General features: G+C 38.5%; 2 protein-coding genes across 2 annotated transcripts; both read right to left on the bottom strand.

Annotated features, from left to right (window-relative positions):
* Window positions 1–92: 92 nt before the first annotated feature.
* LOC113466742 lies at window positions 93–4,152 on the bottom strand. Its single transcript, XM_026822403.1, has 2 exons — window positions 3,966–4,152; window positions 93–684 (listed from the first exon to the last, which is right to left on the bottom strand). Exons 1-2 carry the CDS (start codon window positions 4,119–4,121, stop codon window positions 121–123), a joined length of 720 nt encoding a protein of 239 aa, XP_026678204.1. The 5' UTR covers window positions 4,122–4,152; the 3' UTR covers window positions 93–120.
* Window positions 4,153–5,052: 900 nt separating this feature from the next.
* LOC113466741 lies at window positions 5,053–7,561 on the bottom strand. The gene is made up of 2 exons (XM_026822402.1): window positions 7,268–7,561; window positions 5,053–7,189 (listed from the first exon to the last, which is right to left on the bottom strand). The coding sequence occupies exon 2, from the start codon at window positions 7,122–7,124 to the stop codon at window positions 6,288–6,290; it is 837 nt and encodes a 278-aa protein (XP_026678203.1). The 5' UTR covers window positions 7,125–7,189; window positions 7,268–7,561; the 3' UTR covers window positions 5,053–6,287.
* Between the last annotated feature and the right edge of the window lie 14,739 nt (window positions 7,562–22,300).

Here is a 22,300-nt window from a genome sequence, read left to right as displayed (position 1 = left end):
AGAGTATTTAGTATCGGACTTTTTTGCAAGTTCCTTCCTTTGTTTCGTCCATCAAATAGTCTATTAGTTACCTACCTGACTCATAAGTCGGTACTTTAAGTTTAATGATAAATAAAAATATTACCTTTTTCGTACAAAATTTACATTCTCGGATGACTTGAACCATTGGAGCGTTTCGTGAAATAGACAAATAGAACACATGGGAAATTCCATTTGATTGACATCGATGGGTATCTTGAACATAGAGTGAGCTGTTCGTCCACCAGGAAGCAGGGTTGCTGCGAGTCCTGAGGAAGCCACGGCCGAAGCTATCTTTGACTGACTTCGTATTTTAGCCAGTATCAAGTTTATAAGGAAAGTCTTTCCAGTCCCCCCTGGAGCGTCAAGGAAGAAAACATCGTGGTGAAGAGGGTTGGTGACACTGGAAAGCACATCTTCATAGACTTGGCCCTGTTCCTCTGTCAGGGTCAGAATATTTCTATCAACAAACTCTTGAAGTTCAGACCGGTTGTAGCTTGTTTCTCTCATATAGTCTACGTTCAATGCACTGTCAGCTGTCTCTGGAAGAAAAAGGTTGTAAGCACTCAGTGATTGACCACCTATTCTGGAAATGATCTCTTGCAGGTCTCTGAGGCACATATCATAGAGCTGAGGAGTATTTTCAAAAGAGGTGTCCTGATTCACCTCTTTGGAACATGTCAAACCTTTTCCCTTGGTATGGCATGGGCTCCTGTCTATTGATTCGGACTTGAGGTAATAGAGGTTCCTCGTCTGGGCCGTCATTGATTGCCCCTGGCACACCCCTCGATAATATTCCCCTATTTGTAGTCTAAAGGACATTAAATCAAGCACTTGCCGTGGCGGAAGTTGTGAGAAGCGAGCTGCCCTTTTGTATTCTTGATAGGCATTCACGATAGCTAAATCAAAGAAGTGATGGATCACTTTGACTGACCACTTTCTGGTTTTGTAAAAAGTCCGGTAATACTATAACTGATGATTTTTCAGATATACTTCTTGACCAGGCTCAAGTGGCTCAAATGTATCCTTGGAAGCATATCCTTCTTTGTATTTCAGCAGGTTTTCTTTGGCTTTCTTTTCCAACAATCTAATACTCTGTCTTTTCTGGTTCACATATTCATCCAAGTTTTCTTCAACAGAATTGTCAAGCAAGGTCTCAAGATCCTGGGGATGGCGAATATTCTTTTCAAACATTAGTTCGGCAGGTGAGTATTTAGTTCTAGCATTTACAGAATTTCTCATGGAGAACGAAATCTTTTGAATATTTACGTCCCATGTTTTATGATTGTATTCCAGTAGGAATACTCTAAGTTTATTTTTAATAACCTGGTTTTGTCTTTCCACAGGATTCTGTCGTGCTGTGTATGCTGCAATTGTGTGGTGTTGAATCTTCCACTTTGACATTTGTTCCTTCCATATCTTAGATGAGAACTGCGGTCCATTGTCAGTAATTACCACACAAGGATATCCAAATCTTGCAAAAAATTCTTCGAAGAGCGGTAAAATCTTCTTATCAAAGCAGAATATTAAGTCCTCATCACGTTCTTCCTTCATTAGTTCATAAAAAGCTTACGCTCTCTTCTTGTGCATTCTAAGTTGTATCATTAAGTCAATCTTTGCTGCGCCCTGAGTAATTTTGATGCGGTTCTTCATTCTTTCACAATAACTGCAAACATCAGTCGCTGGAGTCTTGAACCCAATATTAAAGTCATTGGAAAAGACACGGCGAAACATATGAATAGACACGCGCAAATCTTCTTGAGCAGTAGAATTGTACGCAACATGAAGTTTCTTGATGTTCAGATCACTTCTGACTTCTGAGGTACAATCTTTTGGATTTGTTTCTGGAGTAGTGACTTTCACAAGCTTTCAGAGAACCAATGTATTGCCTTACTGCATTTTTCTTATTCAAAGACAAAAACTGGGTTATATTCTTCTTTTAATTTATCTACTAACAGCATAGTGGCAGAAGTGTCATCTGGACCAAGGCTAGCAACATTAGCACTCAATCTTCTTTTTCTTTCTCGGAGGGCTTTCAGGTTAATAAAATCATTCCTTGACAAATCTACACTTTCATTTCTGTTGGATCTGCAGAATTTATCACCTTTCAAACTGAGTTGTATTTTCTTTGGAGAAACTCCTAGAATAATTCATTCATTATGAATAAATAATAAATGTCCCGCAACGGGTAATTTGTTAAAAAAAAAAAAAAATCTTTCTTTAGTTTGTCTTGGTATTTCCAATATGCAAACCATTCTAAAGCTGTAGCCGAATCAGGTAAGATCAATTTTCTTCTTTTTAATTTGGACTTACGTGGGGATTCAGTGGGCCAAATTGAACGTTTAGCAAATGATGGGCTTATTTTTGATGATCTTTTTGTTGATTTACAGGTTCACATCTTAGACTTTCTTCTTCAACATGACTACTTTTTGCAATTTCTTTGTCGACAATATGACTATCCTGATTCATCCGCATTAAATATGCGTATAGTATTTTGATGATCTTTTTTGTTGATTTACAGGTTCACATCTTAGACTTTCTTCTTCAACATGACTACTTTTTGCAATTTCCTTGTCGACAATATGACTATCCTGATTCATCCGCATTAAATATGCGTATAGGGTCTTCTAAGATGTCTGACATTTTCTTTAACTAAAGTCTTCTAAATTTCTATACCAGCTGTAGGTAAGCAACTCTGTCCCTACAGCCTCCTTGATCGTCGCATCTAACGTCAGGTGGATACTGTTATTTAGTATCGGACTTTTTTGCAAGTTCCTTCCTTTGTTTCGTCCATCAAATAGTCTATTAGTTACCTACCTAACTCATAAGTCGGTACTTTAAGTTTAATGATAAATAAAAATATTACCTTTTTCGTACAAAATTTACATTCTCGGATGACTTGAACCATTGGAGCGTTTCGTGAAATAGACAAATAGAACACATGGGAAATTCCATTTGATTGACATCGATGGGTATCTTGAACATAGAGTGAGCTGTTCGTCCACCAGGAAGCAGGGTTGCTGCGAGTCCTGAGGAAGCCACGGCCGAAGCTATCTTTGACTGACTTCGTATTTTAGCCAGTATCAAGTTTATAAGGAAAGTCTTTCCAGTCCCCCCTGGAGCGTCAAGGAAGAAAACATCGTGGTGAAGAGGGTTGGTGACACTGGAAAGCACATCTTCATAGACTTGGCCCTGTTCCTCTGTCAGGGTCAGAATATTTCTATCAACAAACTCTTGAAGTTCAGACCGGTTGTAGCTTGTTTCTCTCATATAGTCTACGTTCAATGCACTGTCAGCTGTCTCTGGAAGAAGTCCTGGAAAATGAGTCCCGGTTGTGTTTGGCTGTGACAATAATTCCCGTCCAATATTTTCCCGGTTTATTGTTTGGCTGTGGCATTGGAAATTTCAAAAATTCCTGGTACCGTAAAGTCCATACAACTGGGACACTTTTGATGTTCTAATGTCTGTAACTTTTTAATGGATTATCCAATTGGCCTAGTGTCCACAAGGAAGCAGGGTTGCTGCGAGTCCTGAGGAAGCCACGGCCAAAGCTATCTTTGACTGACTTCGTATTTTAGCCAGTATCAAGTTTATAAGGAAAGTCTTTCCAGTCCCCCCTGGAGCGTCAAGGAAGAAATTGGCCTAGTTGAGGTGGCAAAATTCCGGTCTCATTTAGTACTTTCAGGCAATGGTGTCATTGTACCCGTCACATGGCAAGAAGATGAAATTTACACATGTTCGAACTTGTATCTTCCTCTCTGAAGGCTTACAACATTCAGATATCCAATTGGCCTAGTTGAGGTGGCAAAATTCCGGTCTCATTTAGTACTTTCAGGCAATGTTGTCATTGTACCCGTCACATGGCAAGAAGATGAAATTTACACATGTTCGAACTTGTATCTTCCTCTCTGAAGGCTTACAACATTCAGAGAGGTGTCCTGATTCACCTCTTTGGAACATGTCAAACCTTTTCCCTTGGTATGGCATGGGCTCCTGTCTATTGATTCGGACTTGAGGTAATAGAGGTTCCTCGTCTGGGCCGTCATTGATTGCCCCTGGCACACCCCTCGATAATATTCCCCTATTTGTAGTCTAAAGGACATTAAATCAAGCACTTGCCGTGGCGGAAGTTGTGAGAAGCGAGCTGCCCTTTTGTATTCTTGATAGGCATTCACGATAACATTCAGAACATGTAAAACCTGATCCCCCCAACGTGCGCTCTAGTTGTCGGAGCGATGAGTCCGTTACTGGGGGAGTGGGGGGGCCTGAACTGCGCGTTCATGGTAAGGGGCTGGAAGACGGCTCCCCTTTTGAGAACCTTCTCCGCCTCAGCGTATGTATGTGCTACCGCATTCGCACGTTAAGCGGTATACTCCCCTTTGGTCTTCGAGAGGTATTGTGTCTTGTCTAGCTATGAGGGTTTGAGTGTCTACACTTTTTTTTTTATATGCCGGCCTAGGTCAAAGATGACGTTAAATGGAGCAGTTGCAAATGGGTAAAAATTATAAATAAATGGTCGACTCCTATGTAAAAAGTTAGGAAAAATCCAAATCTGAGGTCAAAACTCCGAAAAAATAACTGTAAAAGGTCGAAAATTCATATTGAACTGTAGATTTGTCCCATTGTCGAACTTCCCTTTCAGGGTTCTTACCGATACTTGTTGATGCTAGTAGCACAGACTTATTGTCCATCCATTTTGTTATGACTATGGTTGGTTTGTTCTCATTGAAGCCTACTAGTTGCTGTGAATCACCTCTATTCATACGTCTATCCTCTTTCAGAGCACTTCTTTCTCTGAATCGGTTTGCCATCAGTAGAGACCGGATTTCACCGGATAATAATCTCTCCAAAATCGCCAAAATGTGCTAAAGATTATGCTAGAAAAAGTGCCAAAATATGCTAAAATAATCTCAAAAATGCTAAAATAATCTACAAAAAACCGTGATAATATATCCTTGAAAAAATTATTTTGGTTCCTGTATCTTCGGTAGCTCCTGGGGTTTTGGTTTTACTGAACATTCATCTACAAAAAAACCGTGATAATATATCCTTGAAAAAATTATTTTGGTTCCTGTATCTTCGGTAGCTCCTGGGGTTTTGGTTTTACTGAACATTCAACTTACAGTTTTTATTTTCTTTATTTTCGTGGGCGAGGCGCCTCCTGAGAGTCCTGGGATTCACTTTCGTTCCGCATCCGCACTTGTTGATCATTCGGTGGTTCGATTAAGAGAGAGCGAGCCATCCCGGTCCAATGGGGGATTTTTTCTTCTTTGTTATCTTTCGGCCGAGCTCGGGTGTGTTCGTTTTCCATGGAGGTTGCCGAGTGGTGGATTTCATTCGTTTTCCATGGAGGTTACCGGGTAATGGATTTCATTTAAATTACTTTAGTCGCGAAGCCGCGCGGACAGTTCCTGTACGACGCTAACGCTAGATGCGGTACAATTATTTACATCTGAACCCTCCCTGGTTCCATTCTAGCAGCATCTTTTCCACAGTATATTTCGAAATTATAAGTACATATATCCTTTGCCAGTGCATAGTTTGTACAGTTTTATTCCATACTTGCTCGCTTTTGTCGGTATATACTGCTTGAACAAAAGGCGTCCACGATGGAGGATCATCGTTTCATCGATGCATACTTTTGAATCAAGTGTATAAGATTTCTGAAAGTTCCTGAGAAACATTCTCACCATAGGCTCTATTTTATATAACCTCCCGTCTTCTTGAGGATTGTATTTCGCATTGTCATTGAAATGCCAAAATTTCATTAGCAGTAAGAACCTGTTTCTTCACATCAGTAACTTTGGAAAGGGCAGGGAAAATGCCATTGTGTACTCCAATAATCAGCGGCATGCGGTAAACTAACTACTCCCATATATGCAATGAGAATGAGAATTTTTTCCATACATCAGTCGGTGTCTAATCATGAATTCTGGAATTAGGTAGAGCGTCAGCTGTTAGTAGACTTTAGGTTGCAAATAGGTTTGTTAGGTTGCAAATAGGTTTGTCAGGTTGCAAATAGGTTTGTCTCCTCCACCATTTTTCTGATGATGTCTTCTGTCAACATCAAATAAAAATAATCAATGGGATCGGTCATTGCCAATAGTCCTGCAGTGGTTGGGTCCATCCCATGTGTGTCTGTAAAATGGAAATCTTTGTGATTCCCTACTGGATCGGTCCAAGCAAGATTCAAATATGGATCGGCATCGACACTGGCGGCGTTCTCAATATTTTCTTGAACGTTTTCTCCATTTGTCTCTTGGGGATCATTAATTATACTCCTCAGCGAGATGATCGCGGAATTCCATCCAGAGATCTCGAGGACTGCTGACAGTGCAGAAGACGATCAGGACACAGAAGAGATCCCTCAGCTTCCGAGAACTGTCTGATACGGCAGCTTCTCTGAGGGTTTCTGCCCAGCACGCATCATCTTCCAGAAGTCCGAGCTCACGGCAAGCAGCCTGGAAAGTTGGTTGCAAGACTTCATTCACCGTTCTCAGAGCTTCAAAGGAAGTGGGGCCTCGAATGGAATGCAGTAGTAGACGAAGGTAGTACCGCTCAGCACTGGAAGGGTAGACAGTGTAGACTCGACCAATGCAAGAGTCTCGCCTTATATTGGGATGTCCAGGTACTGGTTGACCTCTCAATCTTCTAGCCCAACCCCTTTGCCTGGAGTACGTGAAATAGCTAGGGACTTCACAATATAATAATGATTTAGCAAAGGAATCAGTTTGGCAAAGTTCGAAAAATGCCATTAGAGTAGTGCTGCGATCCATTTGTTCTCGAACTGAATGAGGTTGGAAATAGATTCGCTGTTCATCGGGAAGATGTACTTCCAAATGCATGACTGCCGGATAGCGATCATGTATCTCAAAGGACAGTATTCGATATACCGCCTCTGATGTGCAGATGTATCGTCCACTCTGGAATCTTTGGATCTCATCTGTAGCGTCGCTTACTGCGAAAGTGGCCTGGTCACTACCTTTATTAATATATTTGCAAATATATTTAATGGCCTTCACACTGCTGCAGTATTCCACGTTGACATGTGTTTCCAGAGTCCGAGATAATACGGGCGAATATGGCACTACCCATCGGTTATCCATATTTACATCTTCTCCATTGACATGGATGATGGCATGGATGGCATGGTGACCGCCATCATCTGGAGATCTCCTTCGATAAGTGGGATACCCATCTTCTCCTGTTCTTGTCTCATTTGTGAATTGCTGACCGCCATCATCTGGAGATCTCCTTCGATAAGTGGGATACCCATCTTCTCCTGTTCTTGTCTCATTTGTGAATTGCCGAGGGTAGCGTTTGCTGCATATTCCATTCGCTTCAAACGTAAGACATAAGATAAGACAAGACGCTTGATTGACTTAAGTAAGACATAAGCTCTGCACTGTCTGAATTTTGGTGAGCTTCAGACGTTCTATATGTAGTACCTTTTTCCTTTTGAAGTTGGGTGTGAATTGCCCAAAGATCATCATGACCATCATTTTCAGCATTCTCACTTGTTTCACTATCAGTATCCTGTCATCACTTTGATGGTTGCCCATGACACAGTAATCTTTAGTCGTGTTTTTTTATGTAAATAAAAAAAATCATCTTATTTGTTTTCTTTGGTTTTTCTATTCACTTTATTTGTGTCATAAAAAAATGCAAAAAGGGGCTTACGACTAAATAGTCCGCAAGAGTGTGCTAGCAAGTAAATATAAGATTATAAGCAACTAAACTTCAAATGATTTGTTATAAAAGATATACGACCTGGGAAGTTGGTACTTGTGGCGGCGGCTGCGTCTCCATGGCAACCATATCAGGAACTAATCACTCGCGAACATTAGCAGTAGGGAACGACCCGTTAAATTTATTTTTATTGTCTTCCAACACTTTGCTTTGCTGAAATTTTGTGCATGATCATTTTTCCCGTGTAGCTTCAAAATTATCCCTTTTACAGCATTAGAAAATTCCAGCACCATTTTCTTCTATTTCAAGTTCCATAGGTGTCATTTTCATAGATTTGAATTTTTTCAGGCGACTACGCTTACAATGTGTGATGGGCCCAATAATATCTACCTGGAATGTATTTAGAACAATCATCTTACAATAGAGACTGGTGGGAACATATTCCTCACCATCTCTATCGGGAACGCAATAATAAGACAATCCCGCGCACATGAAGTGTGAAATAAAAAAAAAATAATATGACACTAACCAATTTATATACCCACGGAGCAAGCAACTCGTAATAAATGATCAATATATATCTAATTATTTAAGGATATAAAATGGGAATTTATTATTTTAACACTTCGAGGAAGAGAGAGAGGAGAGAGAGAGAAAAGAGACTAAAGAGAGAGAGAGAGAGGAATGTAAGAACTCTAGAAACCCTGTGGATATTACAGTCATTGCAGCCAAATCGGTCATTGAAGGCATAGCAGCATAGCACATTGTGGCCTCAGCGATGTCAATGAGGTAGATGATGGCTTGGATGAAAACTTCATAATGAAAACGTAATTAAGTTCTGCTATCTTCAATACATAGAGTCATTCAATTTTGTCATTTTCAGTGAAAATCTGAAAAACTTGGGTAATCTGTTTGGATGCATTCTTGTAATTGTTTGGCCATAACAAAGTGAGTCGAGACTTTGCACCCATTTGTTGATTAAACTTAATGTATATTTGTATTTACCTCAATAAAGAGTGATTTTCTAATAATCAAACGAATACATGTCGGGAATCAACTGTCAGGTGGCATATTTATGCGAGATGCAAGCACAAGGAGAAAAAGGCGAAATGATTTAACATCGAAAATGTCTAAAAAGTTTACAAGTAATGAAGCCCGGGAAACAAACAGATAATGGTGAAAATAATGAAATAAGACGGAGACCAAAAGACTCAAAAGAAACCCCTCCTAGTTCCTCAGAGGGAGCATCAAGTTCTTAATGGAAAAGAAATAATCAGGCTCGGGGACCTAACACCGACGAGAGCCCGTAACTTATGGCACCCCAATAGATGAACTAAATGAAACATTAGATGAACCCAATGAGAACATGATACAGGATATAAATGATCTGGATGTGTTAATGTGATTAGATTTTGTGTCGGAGCAGATGAGTGAAATAAATGAAGCGTTGAATGCACCAGTGCAGTGCTCAATGGATCACTGATGTTGAGAACCATTGCGCTTAGATGTTGAGAAACATTACTCAAGAATAGAGGAGGAGAACTATCGATAGTCGGCGCCATCGATAGTTATCGATAGTTTTCAAAAAAACTATCGATAACTATCGATAGTTTTCGATAGTTTTTTTTATTACATATTTTCCTTGTTTCTAAAGGTCTTATCCCCCAAAAAGACCTAACCTAACCTAATTCAAAGAAAATTATTAACTGTACACGTATTAATTTAGGTCACAGGGTTTTATTTCAACATTTTATTTTTATTTATTTATTTTTTTATATTTTTTACAAAATATATATTTTTTTTCATAGATTTGTATACATCTATGTTTTTTTTTACAATTTTTTTACACTTTTCACTTCTAAAACGACCAAAACAAACGAAAAATGTGCAGAAAAAAAGTTTTCATTCCCATAGAGCCGTGCTGGCGTTTGGAAAGTGACGGTATATTTATGGCCCGACCCAGTACTTCAGAATCTAATTAAAAACCATCTCAAAGTCTGTGTTTGGAACATGTTGTGGTCTTGTTAACCCCTGCGCTCCTTTCTCACTTGAATATATATGTGATCTCGAAGAGCACTCCACGGTATATGATCGGGACTTGACATTGGAGAGATCTGGTTTTGATAAATGATCATCCGAATGCTCATCCTATCGCTGCAAGTGTAACATGAGGGCGCTGTTACACGCAGGTTCTTGGATTATCAATTGTATTTATCTTCGTCTTCAGACGGTTTGATCGCTTTTGGGCTGACATTTAGTTTTGACGACAGAATTTTACGAGTGGATCCCCCTCGTACTCAACCTTTGTTATTTTTTCTCTAGCAACAGAAATTTCAGGCTGGTATGCGTATGCTACCTGTTTAAAGACCCCCAGCCAGACTAGGCTGGTCTATTTCCTGTTTAAGGATATTAATAACATCCCATTTTATGAAGAAAAATTTTCGCTCTCAAGTCAGACTGAAACAAATTTTGGCCAATCAGATGAAATTGATGCTTCTTCTTTTTACCTCTAGCAACAGAAATTTCAGGCTGGTATGCGTATTCTTCCTTAAAGACCCCCAGCCAGACTAGGCTGGTCTATTTCCTGTTTAAGGATATTAATAACACCCCATTTTATGAAGAAAAATTTTCGCTCTCAAGTCAGACTGAAACAAATTTTGGCCAATCAGATGAAATTGATGCTTCTTCTTTTTACTTTCTATTACTACAGTATAGCGGAGCTATACTAGTAATGAAAGTATTGCAATCGGTCCAAATTTTCAAAATCGGGAAATGGTTGGAAATGAAGGAAGAGGTGGAGGAGGAGGAAAAAGAAGAAGAAAGAGAGGAGGAGGATTAGAAAGAAATGGTAAAACGAAAAAGCTCCTGAATGAGGAAAAATAGTGATGATTGGGCTTGGCTGTAAGATGGACAGGAAAGTATAATTTGTTGAACAGACAGAGGTTCACCACAGCTGCAGTATGGACGAGGAGTTTTATTAAACAGGTACTCATGTGTTAGGCGTGTGTGACCTATCCGCAAGCGTGTGACATCAATCTCTTCATAACGCCTCTTTAATGTGATTCGGTTTTGTTCAACCGAAGATGATATACGGCGAAGTTTGAATCACAAACGAAATGTAAACCGATGAACTTTCTTCATCGTGATCTATGATCTTGGACCGATTTGGCAAGAAATCGCTGATCCGGGACGGACTCAGAAAAACAAACAAGCCTGGTAACCAGTTGATCATGATATTGAAAAGAACAAAACAAGAGATCGTTTCGTTTTTAATTATCAATTCATTATGAGTGTAATTACCTAGTGTATAGTCCGGTCAAAGTGGGAGAAAAGTTGGTGAGTTTTTTACATGAACAAATTTAACGTGAAGCAGAACAAGGAAGAGGTGGAGGAGGAGGAGGAAAAAGAAGAAGAAAGAGAGGAGGAGGATTAGAAAGAAATGGTAAAACGAAAAAGCTCCTGAATGAGGAAAAATAGTGATGATTGGGCTTGGCTGTAAGATGGACAGGAAAGTATTTGTTGAACAGACAGAGGTTCACCACAGCTGCAGGATGGACGAGGAGTTTTATTAAACAGGTACTCATGTGTTAGGCGTGTGTGACCTATCCGCAAGCGTGTGACATCAATCTCTTCATAACGAGAGTCTCTATTACTCGAAACCCATTGACTCCAATTTGACTGGACTAGGTACAAGGGTTCAATAATACAGTAATTACATCGATTGAAAGGCTTTTACGAATCTTTCCACCATTTTGACTCCACTTTGACTGGACTACAAGGATTCTTTTATAATTATTCGCGTACAATAATACAGTAATTACGTTAAATGAAAAAGCGGATGACTGAAATCGTAAACCATAGGGTGGTACGGAGTTGGCGAATCGGTCTTGTGGATCGACCTTGACTCGGTTTACAACAGTTTGTTAATGTACCGCTTCCGATTCTTGTGAAGAAAGTGATGTAATGGGAGTGAGGCCTGGCGTTTAGTGATCTATGAATGAACCGGGACAAGTGGCGAAGAGTCCTGGAGGAGACTGGGAACGACTATAGAACTTCTCTGATGTTTTAGGCCAGCCACTCACTATCAGGTAGACCTGACAGGTAGGTACACCTGATCAGGTCCGCCTGTCAGGTCTACCTGATAGTGTGTGTGCTCATCAGGGGATAGTGAGTGGGTGGCTTTAGAGGGAATCATCATCAGTGTCTAAAGCCAAGGGCATTGAAGTATTAGATTCGTAGAAGCTTAACCCATCCTTTAGGGCTATTTGCCCCTATACACCTAAGCTTATGATAGTGGGAATTGTAACTCTCAAGGTTTTATTGTATCGAAATGGAAGAGAGAAGGAAGACAAGACAGGAGAAAGCCAGTCTTCTTGAGAACGAACCTTATCTGTTTTGGATAAAATCCGGCCCGGGTGGGAATCGAATCCGCGACCCAGTGCTTACCAGGCAGACGCACTACCCTCCAAGTTAACTACGCTGTCGAAAGTTTCTTGGTAGAACCTTATCTGTTTTGGATAAAATCCGCCCCGGGTGGGAATCGAATCCGCGACCCAGTGCTTACCAGGCAGACGCACTACCCTCCAAGTTAACTACGCTGTCGAAAGTTTCTTGGTTCTCCTGAAAAATGACTTATTTGGTGATTTGCGGTTTTCTTACTAGGCATTTTATTACTTTTCTTATACTAGGACAGAGGTGTCCAACTTCCATGTGTATGCGGGCCACATGCTATATTGGGAGGTACTTCGCGGGCCACATTTATGTACATAGGGGAGCACACCTTCCCCCCAAACTTTTCAGAAATGCAGTCCAATCGAATTTTGAGCGCCGCATGCGAAATTTTTCAAAAAGTGTTCGAAGATTTTTGCCTTTTTTTTACATTTAGGTAAATTGTGTACAAATCTCAAAGCTTCGCGGGCCACGAAAATGGTCTGGCGGGCCACATGTGGCCCGCGGGCCGCTAGTTGGAAACCCCTGTCCTAGGAAAGTAAGATTTTTTTTTAAATACATAACACGCCACTGGACAGACGTGTGTGATTTGTTTAGTTTGAATAATAATTATAAAGTAGCTCTAATATTATAGTAGCAAGTACTACTATAGTACCTACTTACAAATTACATATTTATTTACAATACATCACATCAGGTCATGGGTTGTTCTTTTCCTTGAATGAATCCATTTGTTTGATTCTTATATTTCTTACCAAACTCACACGTGGTAATGTGGCATGGAAAAAGTAGCAGTGAAAATCCACAAGTAAGTTTAGCAGGGATCGAAATGAAAATCTTGGAAAAAGGGAGTCTACACCCTCCTTCTCATCTTGTAGAGAGAAAGGGGTGGGGAGGGAGGACCGGGTTGGTGCGAGTATTGGGCGGAGGATGTGGATGAAACTACAGGCTAAAAAATTCCCGGAGGGACGGGCCCAGCTTTTTTAGGTTTACCTTTCCCCTCTTGGCATACTAAACTCTAGGATGTGGATGAAACTACAGGCTAAAAAATTCCCGGAGGGACGGGCCCAGCTTTTTTAGGTTTACCTTTCCCCTCTTGGCATACTAAACCAAGCTCCAGACTTCGGTTTACGATAGTCGCCATTTTTTCTCGATTAATTGGCGCATTTTATTTAACACTAAACCGTAAACCGAAATTTAGATAAAGGGGGTAAAAATCTCGTAGTGGGGATAAACAGCTGATTAAAAAAATCAGCTGTTCGCATTAACCCCTCACGTCATAAACACACTTCCATGTGAGGGGAGGTAGTGACCTTGACTAAACCGAACTCGTTAAATCGGTTAATCGGCCATTGATGATTGACATTGACCACCAAGAGAAAGAGAAAGAGGGCTAAACTGCTCACTCCGCGGAGTGAAAAACACGAAATGCCAGACCGCGGATTGTGCGTTTTGAAAAATTCTGGTGTAGTTTCATATGTTTATTGAAATCACTTTTGTAAGAAAATTAATTTGAACACAAATTAGATATAATATCTGACACCCTGGTGTAGTTTCATATGTTCTGTCAAATACCTATAGGTATATCTTTTACTGGAATATTCCTTTAAACACAAGTCACATTTAGGTATATGTGATGTCCTGGTGTAGTTTCATACATATGTTCTGTCAAATATATTTTGCAGGAAAATTCCTTTGAACACAAGTCACATTTATTTTTCATGCCCTGGTGTAGTTTCGTATAGACAATCTAATCTAAAAGACAAACAAGAAAGAAGAATATCTAGATTGCAAAAAAATCGAACAGAAATCAGACCAAGATCTCTGGGAGAAGGAGTCTTCAGTCTTCCTTCTGATCTAGACAATGCCGTTGGAATTGTAACAGATTTATTGGTGATCTTCAATTACTTGATTGACTATCAATTGCTGCGGACTTGTGTCTCCGTTCTCTTGTTTCTGGCCCAGGGTCCGGCCGCAGGGGGGTGTATTCGGTACCTTCTGGTCGTGGGCTTCTCAAGGAAGCGCGGAATCAACAGTTTTCCCTGGAAATCAAAATTAAAGTTTGCCAGCCTAGTTAGTTAGCTTGGTTGGTAGTACGTGTCGTGGATTGTGATGGGTGTGTAAGAAAAACGACGTTTTTAATCATGCGTAATATTTTATTTATTTTCGATAAATATTAGTTTTAGCGAAAACTACAATCGGAAAGTGTGGATCTGCAAACTTTCGTAATCTTAGACATAGAAAAATTACAAATCGATTTCAAAGTTGTACGACAACACCAAAACTTTTGAACCTAACGTGTCGCCTTTCAAAATATTTAAGCTTAGACATAGAAAAATTACAAATCGATTTCAAAGTTGTACGACAACACCAAAACTTTTGAACCTAACGTGTCGCCTTTCAAAATATTGCGAACTCCACTTAGACCAAAATATGTCTTGAACGCCAGGTCCACTTTCGACATCAGGAGGCAGTTTGTCATAGTTAGGATCGTCGTAATTTGGCGACCACGAAAGTAGATTGAAAGACACATCGGAAAATATTTCACGCGACTTTTCACTGAAGTCGACCACGTCATGCTCAGTATTTAACGTGGTAATCAAAGTATCCACTTAAATGTCTCGTCCAAGATAATTATACCTATTACCTATATTGAACATTAAATTTGTGAAGAGAACTTACCAGATTGAAAAGTTGATAAAGACTGAACTGATCTTTCTAAAACTCTCTGGCTAATTCATTTAACATTGCCATAGGAGGGTGACATTCACAAAACCAATAATACACCTCAAGATAATTATATTACCTATATTGAACATTAAATTTGTGAAGAGAACTTACCAGATTGAAAAGTTGATGAAGACTGAACTGATCTTTCTAAAACTCTCTGGCTAATTCATTTAACATTGCCATAGGAGGGTGACATTCACAAAACCAATAATACACCACTACAGAACACTGATGACAGCTTCATTTTGACTTCTTACAAGATAACTATTGGAATCGGGTATACGACCTGGGAAGTTGGTACTTGTGGCGGCGGCTGCGTCTCCATGGCAACCATATCAGGAACTAATCACTCGCGAACATTAGCAGTAGGGAACGACCCGACAGGGTGAATATGACGTATATTAATATCGGATGACTCTAAGCACTAGGCCGCGGGTCGGGACGATAGGACCTTACAGTTAGAGTTTCCTTTGTCAAACCTCTTGAAAAAAGGGCACATTATTGGAATCATTCCCGGGCTCTGTCAGCCTGTGAACGATCCTGTTCTGGCTTTTATCTTCTTTGTCTTCCACTGATTTCTCGGCTATCTTCTCTGATTTCTTCGCTGATTGACGGATTCCCGACAACTTTATGGCCCGAGCTTTTTCCAGATAAGATTTGCATTGAGTTTGACTATCAGATTTTGTCGTGCCGAGGTTTGTCCGCGTAATTTTTCTCGTTTCCTGATTGGAATCAATTGGGTTAAGCCTCGTACCCACCAACAACATTTGTTTCCCAACTGTTGAGAAATATTTGAATTTTGAGCATTAAGCATTCTAACATTCAAGTAATATCAAAGTTGTAGCAGCCAATAAAATGTTTCATAAATAATTCTGGAGACTCTGGAGAGGAAAAAAAGTTGCTGAATTGTTGCAAGAATATTTCTGGATTGTTACAATGTTTCTGATGAAAATGTTTCCGGTGGGCACTAGGCTTTAGATTGGCTATTAGGTTGAGGAACATGTGTACTTGTGTTTTGGATCTTTATCTAATCTCGGATGCTCTTCCAGAATAGGTTAAATTGGATGACTGAGTCTCATGAGTTACCTATTTCCATGTTCTGGTCGATTTAATTATAGAGGTAGACTGTTCTCATGATGAATATAAATTTGTTCTGACTGTCATGAGGACTATTGGGACGGTCGATGAAAGGCAACCGGCCTTCCAGGAAATCCAGAACTTTAGATCTAAAAAGAGATGAGTCCAATAAGTTTTATTTTGAACAACCAACATTTGAAGAATCTTTTGAACTCATCAAGTTTCCATTGGAAAATCAAGTTATTTATAAGATCATCAGTTTACTTTGTTACCCCTTTATACAATCTTTTCATAATTAAGACCGAAGTTCTCTTTACTCATCTGCAGAAAGAGAATCTACGAGCAAAAAACCAAATCAGATCTGAGTTCAGGATATCGTGGCAACAGAAACAGCAGATCTTGGATTTGGATTACATTCTCTAAGTGTTTTTTTTTTTTTTTTTTTTTTTTTTTTTGTTTTGGACTACCAACTTCATTCATTTTTACCTATGTTAATAAGTAGAACATGTGTAGAACATCTTCGAAGAAGATGCCACTTGAAAAATATTTCAACATAAATACTTTCTTGTAAACTATAAACTGTTTCAAACGATGTACCTATTACAATAACTTGGTTTAAAATATTGGACCAATATTTTAAATCTTTCAGCTTTACACGAAAATATCACAAGAAGATCTTGCTTCCTCACTTTTCTTGTAAACTATAAACTGTTTCAAACGATGTACCTACAATAACTTGGTTTAAAATATTGGACCAATATTTTAAATCTTTCAGCTTTACACGAAAATATCACAAGAAGATCTTGCTTCCTCACATGCAGCCAGAGAGTTTAGAAAACAAGCTCAAAGATTCAGGTATAGTTTCGATCGACATCGCCGAAAGGGCAGACTGAGGTGAATGAATGCTTTGATAGACATACGAGACATAGTTCATAGAGGTTAGGGATGGGATATTCGACTCTTTTTGAATATTCGAATACCACGATTCGATTCTTTTCAAATATTCGACTCAAAGAATCGACTCTAAAAGAATCGCGATTCTTTTGTAGGCGGGGGAGACTAAAATGGGGAATGAAAAAACAAAACTAAAAACAACTAAAATTGTAGTTGTACAGGGCACGGCAACGTAGGTACAACCTCGACTCTTCAAAGAATCGCGACTCTTCAAAGAATCGCGATTCTTTGTTTATACAATCTTTTCATAATTAAGACCGAAGTTCTCTTTACTCATCTGCAGAAAGAGAATCTCCGAGCAAAAAACCAAATCAGATCTGAGTTCAGGATATCGTGGCAACAGAAACAGCAGATCTTGGATTTGGATTACATTTTTTGCGTTGTGCAACAACATATTGTTATAATTGCAACTTTTTTTTTTTTTGCAGTTTCAAGAATCTATTGTGCTATTATTTCTTCTAATTAGATTAGAATCAGTTGGTTCGTTTTCACACTTTATCGCAGATTCACAAGAGCAGATGGGATTAGTCTTGTTGGAAAGAATGGAAAACGTGTGTTTCTTTTTGTGAGAGGGTTTCCTATGTCTGTTGTAATAGCCACATACCAAGACTAATGTGGACTATTATTGACTTGGATCTTGGATGGGAATCCTCACAATCATGTCGATGGAAGATATGCTGAAACAAACTTGAAATTGCATTTTTTTGTTAAATCGGTGTTTCCAAAAATACTGCAAATCCGGCAGGATTATTCTAATTCTTTCCGCATCATCTGGAACGAGATGCTCCAGAGAGTCCCTCTTCTCCAGGAGAACTTGATGTACTTCATTTACTCTATTGAATACCTCGCACAATTGCTCATAGGTTAGTAGAATTTTGAGTAAAAGGTGTGGAAGAAAACATCGTGATGTTAAATCGGTGTTTCCAAAAATACTGCAAATCCGGCAGGATTATTCTACTTCTTTCCGCATCATCTGTGGAACGAGATGCTCCAGAGAGTCCCTCTTCTCCAGGAGAACTTGATGTACCTACTTCATTTACTCTATTGAATACCTCGCACAATTGCTCATAGGTTAGTAGAATTTTGAGTAAAAGGTGTGGAAGAAAACATCGTGATTTTCTCGAGGACTGACAGTTTAACTGAAGAACTAAGTGGTTTATAAGAGAGAGAATAAAAATATATTTTACATAACTGCCATCACTTTTTTTTTAAGAGGTTTGACAGAGGGAACTGTAACTGCCATGGTCTTATCGTCCCGAAATCGAAGAGAGAAGGAAGACAGGATAGGGAAATATTCGACTCTTTGAATCGACTCAGAGAATATTTACCCATCCCTAATAGAGGTAAACCTCATCAAAATGAATGAGGAATTCCTCCTACACCGAAACAAAAAGTAAAATTTTACAATTTGATATTTGATTTCGTGGCCCCGTATGAAATAGTGCTCCAACTAAATCTTGACACAAAAAGGTTTCTCAGAAACATGCAATGACGATAAATATGGATGTGAATTGCCAACATAATTTCTAGTCTTAGTTCCAGTTTTTGACATTGTTGTATAGTTTTTGATGTAAATAGAAAGATTCGGAGGTAAGTGACCCACGAATTGGCCCTCTGCTGTTCGAGGATCATGTTTCGGAACCAACGAGTGGGCTCAATCAAATATGGATGTGAATTGCCAACATAATTTCTAGTCTTAGTTCCAGTTTTTGACATTGTTGTATAGTTTTTGATGTACCTAAATAGAAAGATTCGGAGGTAAGTGACCCACGAATTGGCCCTCTGCTGTTCGAGGATCATGTTTCGGAACCAACGAGTGGGCTCAATGCGTCCCGAAATCGAAGAGAGAAAGAAGACAGAATAGGAGAAAGCCAGCCGTTCCGAGAACGAACATTCCCATCAGGATAAAATCCGCCCCGGGCGGGAATCGAACCCCCGGCCTAGCGCTTACAAGGCAGACGCACTACCAACTTCATTCATTTTTACCTATGTTAATAAGTAGAACATGTGTAGAACATCTTCGAAGAAGATGCCACTTGAAAAATATTTCAACATAAATATTTTCTTGTAAACTATAAACTGTTTCAAACGATGTACCTATTACAATAACTTGGTTTAAAATATTGGACCAATATTTTAAATCTTTCAGCTTTACACGAAAATATCACAAGAAGATCTTGCTTCCTCACATGCAGCCAGAGAGTTTAGAAAACAAGCTCAAAGATTCAGGTATAGTTTCGATCGACATCGCCGAAAGGGCAGACTGAGGTGAATGAATGCTTTGATAGACATACGAGACATAGTTCATAGAGGTAAACCTCATCAAAATGAATGAGGAATTCCTCCTACACCGAAACAAAAAGTAAAATTTTACAATTTGATATTTGATTTCGTGGCCCCGTATGAAATAGTGCTCCAACTAAATCTTGACACAAAAAGGTTTCTCAGAAACATGCAATGACGACAAATATGGATGTGAATTGCCAACATAATTTCTAGTCTTAGTTCCAGTTTTTGACATTGTTGTATAGTTTTTGATGTACCTAAATAGAAAGATTCGGAGGTAAGTGACCCACGAATTGGCCCTCTGCTGTTCGAGGATCATGTTTCGGAACCAACGAGTGGGCTCAATTGATTTTTGGCAATCCCAAAGTAAAATTTATCTCGTTTTCTTGGCATCTGGAAATGATTCTCCTAAATGCCCTACGCAGAAACCTATCACTATACTAAGCTGACATATTTTTCATCAAAATAGCTGAATATCTCAAACCCTACAAGAGGTAATCCAGAAATAGTGTCAGAATTTCAATTGACTTTGTCTTCTATCTGAATACTTTTATGATATCAATGCTGAATAGGAACATTTCGTTATAGAGATGTCTTTCCTCGTCATAGGAAACTTACATCCATATCTAATAGTGTAACTAAACCCGTCAAGAGATCAAATAACATTTAAACGCCACAGAAACGATATAAGAAGTTGTACAGAACACACTTCGTAAAAGTGAATAGGTTTACAGAAAGCAAATGAAAATACATAAAACATTTTTTTATGAAAGTCAGCAAAGAGTGCGCGCAACATCGTAAGAGCAAAAATAGTATAAAAAAAGATCGAAGTTGCTGGCTGAACTGTAAAGCCAATGAAATGGTTGTTATTCAGAACACGGATAAAATATGTAGTGGGCTCAATTGATTTTTGGCAATCCCAAAGTAAAATTTATCTCGTTTTCTTGGCATCTGGAAATGATTCTCCTAAATGCCCTACGCAGAAACCTATCACTATACTAAGCTGACATATTTTTCATCAAAATAGCTGAATATCTCAAACCCTACAAGAGGTAATCCAGAAATAGTGTCAGAATTTCAATTGACTTTGTCTTCTATCTGAATACTTTTATGATATCAATGCTGAATAGGAACATTTCGTTATAGAGATGTCTTTCCTCGTCATAAGAAACTTACATCCATATCTAACAGTGTAACTAAACCCGTCAAGAGATCAAATAACATTTAAACGCCACAGAAACGATATAAGAAGTCGTACAGAACACACTTCATAAAAGTGAATAGGTTTACAAAAAGCAAATGAAAATACATAAAACATTTTTTTATGAAAGTCAGCAAAGAGTGCGCGCAACATCGTAAGAGCGAAAATAGTATAAAAAAAGATCGAAGTTGCTGGCTGAACTGTAAAGCCAATGAAATGGTTGTTATTCAGAACACGGATAAAATATGTAGAGTATTTATCAGTCAAGTCTCGCATACGGTTCAAAGCCGGGAATCATAATCATATTGACCCCTTACACATCGATGTAGATCATCTCCCCATGAGGTAAAAGAAGAATATTACAGTCAAGATCACATGTTGTGGGTAACAACATATGTTGACTTTAATATAAATGGTTAGGAGAGAAAAAATATGTAGCATTTTTAAATGGGAACTTATAAAGTGTTGTCCCAACACTGACAAATGATGTGTCGGACCTTTAACTAATGTAGATCATCTCCCCATGAGGTAAAAGAAGAATATTACAGTCAAGATCACATGTTGTGGGTAACAACATATTATGTTGACTTTAATATAAATGGATAGGAGAGAAAAAATATGTAGCATTTTTAAATGGGAACTTATAAAGTGTTGTCCCAACACTGACAAATGATGTGTCGGACCTTTAACTCAATTATAAAATTAAAAACTGCCGCTCAAAAAAAAACTAAATAAAACATGGCGGACAAATAAATAAAAAATCCTATTCGAAATATTTGAAAAAAATATTTGTAAATAAATCGAATAAACGAAGAAAATAAAAAAAATATTTGCTTAAAAAAAATGGAAATTATTAGTTTTATTTGCATAAAAAAATACGACTATAGAAACAGATTTTGTCAACCAGAACTTTAAGTAAAGGTAAATTTATTCATAATATTTAATGGAAGATATCCTTCGGATTCCTCTTTCTATAAAATATATGTATCTTTATCTAGATCTATTTGGTTCAGCATTAGGTCAATTAGGTAATTGACATTGAGTGATTGAGTTGTGAGATGAATAACTAAAAGGCTATCTTCTGAAATATTTTCATACTTATTGAAACTAATATAAACCGTTTTGCTTTGATTACAGGTAAGATATTCAAAATTACAAATGGTATTATGGGAAGTGCTTACCTACCCCTGTCATACTCGTACACCTACTGAGCTTAGTTGGAGGACTGTAAGTTTTTGCTGATAAAAGTAATAATTTAATTAATCAACAGGAAAAAAATTGGTTTTTAAAAAAAAAAATTGGAAGTACATACATACCTAACCTTGAAAATAAACAAATTGCTGAAGAACATCGAAAGAACGTGGGAAATTCATTTTTCCATTTTTTTCTTCTTCTTCTTCTTCTTCTTCTTCTTCTTCTTCTTCTTCTTCTTCTTTCATTATTTATATAGGTAGATGGTTGGAAATTATTCGACACGATCCTCAAATAGCTGCATGGATTTTGGTATGGATTTTGGTAATTTGAATTTTGTCCTGAAATCTTCGAAGAATCATCTTAAAATTGCCGTACCACCACAATACTGATCAGTTATTTCAATGTCCTTTTTGCTTTTTAGCAAACTAAGTCCAACTTTTAATTCCTTTTTTCTCTCCTTGTGAATTGGCCCTTGACGGCCGATATCGTTTCCATAAGAAAAAACCAACCACGCTCTGTTACCAAAACATGTGTTGCAAATGATACCAAAACATGTGCTGCTTGATATTGTTGAAACAAAATCAGTAACTTCTTTAGCTGCAACTAATTTTCTTGAGTTTCCGCCAGGACTAGAACGTTGCCTCGTTGAATCCGACCTATCCCAACTTTCCGTGGACAAAAGCCAATTCTGCGAAACTTTCA

Source organism: Diaphorina citri, unplaced genomic scaffold (assembly GCF_000475195.1).
Source record: "Diaphorina citri unplaced genomic scaffold, Diaci psyllid genome assembly version 1.1 scaffold323, whole genome shotgun sequence".
Classification (NCBI taxonomy): Eukaryota; Metazoa; Arthropoda; class Insecta; order Hemiptera; family Psyllidae; genus Diaphorina; species Diaphorina citri.
Note: the sequence above shows the minus strand (reverse complement) of the source record. Positions and strands in the feature narration are given on the sequence as shown.